Source organism: Hyposmocoma kahamanoa, unplaced genomic scaffold, assembly GCF_003589595.1.
Source record: "Hyposmocoma kahamanoa isolate Upper Pololo Valley unplaced genomic scaffold, ASM358959v1 95, whole genome shotgun sequence".
Taxonomy (NCBI): Eukaryota; Metazoa; Arthropoda; class Insecta; order Lepidoptera; family Cosmopterigidae; genus Hyposmocoma; species Hyposmocoma kahamanoa.
The window spans coordinates 7,480,641-7,490,359 of NW_020654972.1; the positions used below are offsets into that span (position 1 = coordinate 7,480,641).

Below are 9,719 nucleotides of genomic sequence, written 5' to 3' on the forward strand. Positions count from 1 at the left end.
GCACTCATTTCTAAATCCAAGATGGCGGGCACGATTTTTTCAAAAAAATGCTATGTGGGTATCATTTTCGAGGTATTTGGGGATGCTCAATGTGAATATGGCACTATTTGTAAATCCAAGATGGCGGGCACGATTTTTCAAATAATGGCAAGTTGGGTATCGTTTTCGAGGTATTTGGGGGTGCTCATTACGAATATTGCTTTTGTTTGAACTGTCGTGTTTGCCATCTTGGATTTAGAAATGAGTGCCATATTTGTATTGAACATTCCCAAACATCTCGAAAACGATACCCAACTTGCCATTATTCGAAAAATCGCGCCCGCATCTTGGATTTAGAAATAAGTACCATATTCGAAACCTAAAACCGAAAATGCCATAAGCAAACATTAAAGAAAATAACTGTTAAAATAGATTAAAAAATCGCTTAAGAATGCTCCCCTTTTAAGAAAATAAAATATTTTAATATAAAATATTTCGCTTGAGTTACGAAAAGAAAGACATATAATAAGCTATCAAAGTTGTACTGGTGGTGCCAACACTATAGTAGAAACAAATATATAAGTACTGTAAATTTGTTGCAATATGTGCTCCAATTCAAATAAAATTAAAATAAATAATTATTCAATAAAGCATGAACGCAGAGCCGTTAAAAGTATTATAAAATAATTAAGTGTCCCAATCACTTACAGGAGTTAACAAAAACATTTAATGTTTATTAAAGTAAATATTAGTTCAAGATGCGCAAATAAATCTAAATTACAGGCACCACTAAAATTTACGTAATATAATTATTTTGATACAGAATAGTAAAATGGGGAGAAAAAAATATTCGTTACTTTGCAACACTTTCGTATCTTGTTGCCGCGAAATTATTTTTCTGTTTTAGTGAATATTTACATAAAAATATGAGTTGAAACGCATTACTTACTTGTGGAATGCGATGTTAGTGTCTATTTTATGTTTGTCTGTTGTATTTTTACACCCATTTACCGCACATATCGTCATTTTTAGCAAAAAATTTTGGAGCTGTTCGCGGTGCAATATGACCTTGAGCACTAACAGCCCGCGCGCTCCTGGGATGCGTTTGGAACCCTCTAACTTGCCTCACTTAGCGTGTGCGGGCTAGGTTTCTATGCGTTATTATTCTAAGACTTTTAATAATAAAATAATGTCTCTAAGAAGAAAATAACCTATCTACAATACTAAAAGTATTTTCTCTCCGTGTCGCACAGCCGTGGGATCACCTGCATACCATAGAAAAGTACAAGAAAAGTACACTACAATTAAGGCTATCAGCGCAAAACCCACATTATATTATTATCTACTATAAAAAATTACATATTTTTTCTTAATCGTGAAAACCGATCCTCCAACAAACACTACGTCAACTTTATTTTTTGGCCATATTCATATATATATATATATGTATATATTCATATTTTGCAAACCCTCATATTTATTTATTAACATTATGCTCCTCGAATTTTGTAAAAAAAAAAGAAAAAACAAAATTCGAAAAAAGAAATAAAAAGCAAAATAAAAATAGAACACGTACAAAAATTATGTTGACGTAGTGTTCATTGGAGGTATCGAAATAGCATCCAAATGTGAAATAATTATGTACATAGCATTATTTACAGCAATATTGTAGAAAAATAATATGGGTTACAATACTTTTGCGCTGACTGCCTCATACTAAGCCTAATTAATTATAATAAAATTATTATATGTAATATAGCTCATTTTAGCAAAATTCGTATACATATCGAGTTCTTAGGTTTTCGCGATCGTTACACATAGAAATGAAACTATTTTTCCGGATTTTAACGGCGTATATATGTTTTTTCAAACAAACCAACATATCGGACTTATTACAGTCAACCGTAACCATGGGACCTGTAAAGAGCCCGATACGTTGGGTTGCGATTATATGCGAAATATACGATCTAAACCCGGAAAAATAGTTTCATTTCCTAGTCAGCTAGATAGCTTTCCTATTCTGCTCAATCTAACGAGTGAAGACTGTTTTACGCGTACACACTAGAACCTCGTTACTGTACCACTCGTAACTGTAACGTGACAGACACGTTACAGTTACAGCTCTATAATGAGGCTTTAACATACACACAAAAATAAACAAACAACAAACAGATGAATTAAGAACCTCCTCTTGTTTTGAAGTTGGTTAAAATAGTTTCGTTTCCAACATACAACACTTTCAAAGATGTACCGTAGATGGTTTTTTTTACGGTAAATATATTTGTTTTCAGTGTACTATATCAGGAGCAAACTTCGCATTAATGTTGCAAGAACTGGTCACACTGAACAACCAAAGCGAAGTTACATGGGACTATATTTTGGGTGCACCGCTCGAAGACCTGCCTATCGTAGAACAAATACCCATATTGCATAGACTTGGTAACTATACAGTGTTTCTAATAATATACCTACAGGTCGAGACAGACGTCACATCGGAGGACAATATAAGGTCAATAAAACACGCACTTGGGCGCAAATTACAATTTAACCCGGGAAAAACTAAATTTTCGAGACTATTTAAAAAAAAGGTTTCCATATTTATATTCTAGTCATTTAAGTAGTCAAAACATGATATTTTAATCGAGTTTCTTATTAATTCAAATTACACTTGTGTACGCTTCTATAATAAGATTCCGATTGATATTCAAAATTTGCTATTTACGAGGTTTAAATCTATAGGTAGTGAGACAAAAACTTTATAAGTACTAAAGGTTATTTATTAAATACTACTTCTGCGTATTTGGACGACAGAAATTCGTGATAGTGGCCCGTTTAGCTCTTGCATACCTGCAAGTACTAAAATGTCTCGAACTAAAATGTTTAAATGAAACATTGTAATGATAAATGTATTCAAATGAACATTTACAACGAGCAACCCCTAGAGTTTCTTGCTTATTCTTCTCAGGGGAATCAGCCTTAGAAATGAGCAGTAGAGTTTAATCAGTACGACGATTTCAAGAGTAATTTGCTTACCTATGAAATAAAGATTCTCGTAGGGAGAAGCTCGTAGGGAGCGCCTGGTGTCATTAGTCAGATTTAGTAGTCTATATATAGCGTTAGGTATTTCCGATTTTGTATGAGAGTGATATATCTGTTATGTAGTAACTATTAAGTAATCTGTGGCGCATGGTCAGGGGGCACCGAGCGCCGCTCGCGACGAGTCCAAAGATCCTACGTCACATTGAAGTAATCGGCTATTGCGTTCCAATATCGATTACAATTACATTATTTGCACCCGATTTCCCGAACTTTAATGAAAACATAACTGTACAAATATTCCATTTTGATCGCGTGCGAACTAGACGACTCCAAGGTATTGATTGCACCCGGACGCTAACGCTGTCTGAGGTTTCTCAGGAGCAGAAACGAGACGGCGACCTTCTGAAAACATCCTCAATCGAATCCGCTATAACATACTTAGACGTGGTTTCGACACAATTAGACAAGATGTACAAACTGACATCGTATCTATAAACGTATTGTATATCTAATATGGCAGTGATTAGCTTAATACAAATGATTAATAATAAACAGTGTCGGTGCAACAGTCGGCTTACTTTCGAATGATGTCGAATCGTTTACAGATTAAATTAATAATTATCCCTGGCTTTAGCGATAAGATATATCATCGCGAGTAACTGGGGCATGGTGAAGAATGTGTTGAACGAAAAGTAACGAAAACGAAAAGTAACGAAAACGAAAAGTTGTCAGCTCGGCTTAGACAAGTGGTGGGGAACTACATAAACTCTCTCCTTAGATAACTATCGTACTTAGCACAGTACTCCCAAAGTTGCCAACAATTAACGAAGCAGTTATTGTGCTGTCGTTCGAGATTCAGATAAGAGAATTTTGTATCTGGCGCTGTCGTCCAGCTTCTCCAAGGTCATTTGTAGCTAAAATCCAACGCAGATAAGAGAATTTTGTATCCGGCGTTGTCGTCCAATTTCTTCAAGGTCATCTGTAGCTAATATCCAAGGCAGATAAGAGCATTTTGTATCCGGTTCTGTCGTCCAGTTTTTACTATATACCCAACAGAGATAATAACAGAATTTTGTATTCACCGAGCTTTAAATTGTTATTCAATGATACAACCTGGATATATTTAAGGTCTGATTGAACAGACACCTTTATGGCGAGCGCATACCTTCATATCCATTAGGCGAAATTGTGGGTGAAGGTATAGGTTTTTAATACAAAAAGGAATTCACAATCGACGAATGCTAGTAACGACTTCAGACAGCTCGGCATTGAAGTCTTTAGGTCTGCTTTAACTACAGTAGGTATCTTTTCATTCACAGATCACTCAATCCATACATACAGACTGTGGTGTTTGGCCGAGACACGTAGCCTCGCTAACATGTGGAACATGGATGACTTCTTCAGAGTAGCACACAATGACATGCAGGCGTGCATGGAGCAGTTACTCAATTTGAGATTCGCTGATCACACTGCTACTATAGAATCGGGTATAATAACTTCAGTGTTAAACTTTTTTTTAGTACTCAATTCCATTTTTAAAGACTTAAAAAAGGAGTAGTTCCCAAATCGACTGTACTTTTTTGTATTTGCTCTGACATTTGTAAACCGACTTCGATATTTTTTTTTATTGGAAAAGAAGTACCTACCTCAGTAGCCATTCAAATTTGAAGAAAATATTCCACCTAAGTTTGGCAATTTTTTTATTATTTTATCACCCCCTAGTTTGCCACCCTTAGAGGTGGAATATTTTCATTAATTTTAAATGAGACCACTACTATGGTACCCTCTTTCCAATAAAAAAGAATTATCAAAATCGATTCGCAAATTTATCAGAGTTTTTGAAGTCGGTTAATTATAGTCTTATAAGATGACATATTAATGTTTTTTATAACTGTACTTCGTGGCTTCTAATTACATCAATGCTTCGCAGGTAAAATTGGAGTACACGAAAACGTGTGTGCAAAAATGAGGGAAAAGCTAGTGTCAGAGGTTAAAGTCAACATTCAAAAGCTAAAAGTAAGTATTTTAGACTGCTTGTATGATGTTGGGTTTATAAATATATGTATGTTGTAATTGTGTAACTTTTTACTTCTGTTATAACTGCTGTATAGGGTTAGTCTAATAACCTACCTCGTCAAAAATTTGTATGGTTTAAAACAACGCAAGTTTTGTTCAACTACTATAGGAAATTCACACGTAATATCCTTTCGTTGTAAGTTAGTAATTTTAATTCCTAGAAATTCCCTAGTTTCAGATCAGGTAATTAATAAACTTTGTGCAATCCATTGACTTACAATTATATGGACGTCGGGTCCGCGCTAAAAAGTGTCCGAACTTATAGGGCGTTAAAATCGTATACAGAGCGTCATTCACGCTCTAGTCTTCGTTTGTTCGACTGACAGCGAAGCAAGCAAAATTAAACAGTACTGCGATGACATTACAATTTAAATTCAACGTTTTAGCTTTTTCATATTCCTTTACATGTCAATACGTTTAAATGGGTTGACTTGGGACATTTCTTTCGTGGTTTTTGTATTAGACCCGTCGTCCATTTATTTGTGAGTCAATTGTGCAATCCAAATATTTTTAAGGTGCGACTGAATAGGTATCATAAATGGGCGAGCTCATTCCATCGCGTCTTTGCTCCAGGTCTTATAGTAATCAAAAGCAAATACATTTGCTTTAAAAAAGTATGTTCGGTCCAATTCCAAAGGTCCATAATTGAATGAATGTAAAATTACAGGAGGCGAGTGAAGAAATAGTATTCGTGCTGTCCTCAGTTTGTGGTACGATGAGTCTCGCACATCTCACTATGATATTCCCGACTAATGCTGAATGGCGGCGTGTTACCAGACCACCTTCGTTGTCCTTCTCTTCCTATGTGTATGAGTTTTTGAGTAAGTAAATCTCAGCAGTTTAATATTAGCAGTAAGTAACATAAGAGAGACAAGATGGACGGACGACCTGAGAATGATGGCCGGCAGTGGCTCAAAGGGAGGCTTATGTCCAGCAGTGGATGCGTGCAAGCTGAATGATGATGAACATAAAAAGGGTTTATTTACCCAATGTTTATTTTACTTTATTTAGTTATTCACATAGAGTCGATAACCTCCATCAATGATACAAATCCCTCAATTGTTAAAAGTAACAAGCAAAAAATAAAACGAAACAGTTATATTTTTAACGAGTTCTTAGGTTTTTGCTACATTGAAGAATAAGACCTAAATTTTCGGAACCATAATCCAAAGTATTTGTTTTTTCAAATAAATCAACGTTTCTGTTTCGGAGTTATATTTTTATTTACAATTTTATAAAATTATTCTTCTAAGTCACGGATAACCCCCTTTCTAAATACATACCTACCTTATGAAATTAAGGTAACCTATCACAAACTCGAAGTTCTTTTTTCCGAATTTCATTACTTCGAAAACGGTTCGAATTTTTTTCATTAGTGCGACGACAGTTTTAGTATAAATTTGCAATACAGAAATGTCTTACAGCAGAAGTATCGTTTGTCCGAAAACCTATTATTAGAATAATTATTACACATACGTATTCTTTGGACAGAAGTTTGTTTGGTCTAATCATGTTTGTTATACTGTCTGTTTTCCATATAATTTCGATTGCTGAAAATTCGTTTCGACAAAATTATTATTCTTACATAAAATTGTAGGTACCGCCATACAATTTTACCGTACAGCTCCACAATTCTGGGCTGTACTTTGCTACCATTGTGCTATGTTTTTGCTGTCATCTAAAATGTAATTTAAAAACAATAGTTTTGAGTATTCAATAAATACATTTTGTTTGCATTTCTAGCTAGGTCGACCCCCTCTTGTGGGTTTAGGTTAGATTAGTATATGAAAAAACTACAACTCGACCAAATTAACTTGCATCACTTTTACCGTATTTTTTAAAGATGCGAGGTGCTATAATCTGACGAGTTGTATTGTGCGACACGTTCTGATACTTTTGATATCTGTAATAAGAAATAATATAACAAAAATGTGTCATGGATTTCGCTTTTTTACAAAATAAAAATATTCAATTAGATACATTGGTCAAGAGTCGGTTTGTTGGGGAAATAAAAATCGGGACAAGAATAACTTGTCAATATGCCAAAATAGTGAAACATTAAATGGTGTAATGAAAAAGACCGTAACGTGTTTTCGCACAAATGAAACATAATGTATTCAATAAAAATGTAAAGCTTTTCGGAGAAACAAAATTCTGTAAATCATGTATTTATACATCCTATATATGCAACAATAAACAATATAATAATTCTAGGATTTTAGAGGGAGGTGTGCTGGATCATACGAAAAAAGGTTCAATCGAATACCTAATTATTTATACTGAGTTAATTATACCTAACTATAACAAAAAATACCAAAAATACCAAATTTTGTGAGTTACTTTTTGTCAAAATAAAACGAGAGCCTCGAGAAGGTATCAATGTGCGACATACAGCCTTTGTCGAAGGGAGCAATGTCATTCGGTGAGAGCGCGAGTGTTTGTCGCTTTCATTAGCACGTTTCGTTCAAAAGCGAGTTATTAATTCGCATTTTGGCAGTTCTCACCGAGATATTCTCTTTCACGGTTTTCGATGGCGAACCACATTTAAATTCGCGCGCCCGCAAATTCATTCCACTGTGAGACGGCGGCGATTGCGAGTGCCGCAGACCAATATGAAAGTAGTGCCATATCTTTCTACATAAGTTTTGTTTATAGTATCCAACCGCTTGGTTATGCGGGAAGGGCACTATGACCTGCGCGCACAGGAACCTTACAAGTTCAGGTTCTGACCCCAGATCAGTCAATGTACTGGGTTGTCACAGACCTCTATCTCTTGACTGCATCCAGTTCTCGAGCGGCTAGTGCCTCGGGTTAGCCGCCCCGGGTGCGCGTACAGTACACTCCCTATTCCCCAAATAGGCACCGGAGCTGTAAGGCACGCTCACTACCCGACGGCAAAAAACGACGTCTCTCCAGTTCCCAATAGCGGCTGAAGGGACCAGAGGATGTCTAGCTTATCCTCTACTAGCTGTCCGGGTTAGTACCGGAGATGCCAATCGCAGTTTCCTTCGACAGTGTCCGGACATACTTTCCAACTTAAAGGGCAATTCACGTGCCCCACGCGTGTCCTCGCTTCAGGCCCTCAAATAGACCGCTACTAAGACGCTACTAGCTGCGCATGACATGAGACAGACGCCCCGGTCACATGCAACCGGGGCAGACAAACATGTCCCGTCTCTGCAGGTCACCACAAACCCCAACGAGTCCATACCCAAGTCCGGGTCAACCAGAGATGCCCGCGAAGGCGTATCACTGGCGGAGGACTTGGCCTGAACGCCCGCTGTATCCTGGCCTTGCCGTCGAGCCCGTAGTATCTCCAGAAAACCCTATCTCACGGGTCGGTAGATAAGGACACCAATAGGAGAGCAGCTTATGCTACGCGAGTGCATCGCGTGATTATGCGTATGTGTGCGTCCATACACGGCACGCGGGAAGCGCGCCCACATACAAGCCGCGCTGCTACGTTTGTATGGAGTTACCATATCTTATTATACTATGCTGTTGGTTGTATATATATAAATAAATAAATAATTTCAGATAAAGTTCTACTGCCTGTTGTCAAAGCGACCAACGACATCACAACACTGAACATGGTGTTGAGAATCATGTGCGAGTCCTGGCTGCATCATATTTACATCACTAAGGTTAAGTTTAGGTAAGGGACTAACGGTGATAGGGTCGTGCTGTACCTGAATAGCAATGAAGCTCCTTGTGAAAGAATTTCTCCAGGAATGTTCTGCCATTTTACCTACTTCTACCGCCAAGTGGTAATGTGGGCATTACTGTATCTCGTTTTTTTTTAAGGGCACGTATGGGTGCTGGTGAAATTACAGGCACATAAGTCTTGTTAACTTATGTCTCAAGGTGCAGTGGCAGTACCCCTCAGATCTTTGTGATTTAAAGCTCTGAGTTGCACTGCAACTGTTACGAACAGGCGTGTCGCTTACCACCAGCCACACGACTTGTTCGTCCCGTCACTTGGTAACGTAAACAAAAAAACGAAAATTATTGAGATTAACACACTTTGAGTTTTTGCTATGGATGTCATTATATCTATGGTTTCACCTCGTAGCCTTCGATATATTTACATAAATTTCAGCAAAGACGCCGCTCTACAACTTTTAGCGGATTTCAATGAAGTTCGCAACTGGCTCAACGAATGCAAGTTAATCGACGCCGAAATTAAAAAGAAAATTCTACAAAATGAAGTTTTGAGGTCAGTATTATAATTTTTACATGTAAAATACCAAAGACTGCTAGTATTGACGCCCCGGCAGCACATCAAACACAAAAAAGGATCTTCGTCCGTTGCACTGGAGGTGATATTCGAATATACATATAATTGTATGGATTGACGTGCTGTTGATTCGCACGTGAAACCAAAATACTGTTCTAACTCAAAATTGTAGAATTGAGAAAAACATTTTTTTTTAAATTTTTAAATCGTGTTCCACAATTTTCAGTTAAGACCAACGATTTCAATCTATAGACAAGGACATTCACAGCAACTACATGTTCCAAACAAAATACTATAAATTCTGATAGAGTTTTGTTTTAGTGTTGAATTTTGTCAAAGAATATTAGTACCGTAATACCGTGAAGACAGTGTATACCTATTGGGAATA

General features: G+C 36.8%; 1 protein-coding gene across 2 annotated transcripts in view; it reads left to right on the plus strand.

The window, feature by feature from the left end:
- The window catches only part of LOC113238160, a 31,417-nt gene extending 22,568 nt beyond the window's left edge, over positions 1 to 8,849 (plus strand). For both annotated transcript variants that reach the window (XM_026474914.1, XM_026474916.1), the window contains 5 exons: positions 2,271 to 2,418; positions 4,338 to 4,505; positions 4,949 to 5,034; positions 5,762 to 5,915; positions 8,632 to 8,849. In XM_026474914.1, the coding sequence (XP_026330699.1) occupies positions 2,271 to 2,418; positions 4,338 to 4,505; positions 4,949 to 5,034; positions 5,762 to 5,915; positions 8,632 to 8,753 (678 nt within the window). In that variant the 3' untranslated portion in view covers positions 8,754 to 8,849. The remainder of the gene's footprint in view (positions 1 to 2,270; positions 2,419 to 4,337; positions 4,506 to 4,948; positions 5,035 to 5,761; positions 5,916 to 8,631) is intronic.
- Positions 8,850 to 9,719: the final 870 nt, after the last annotated feature.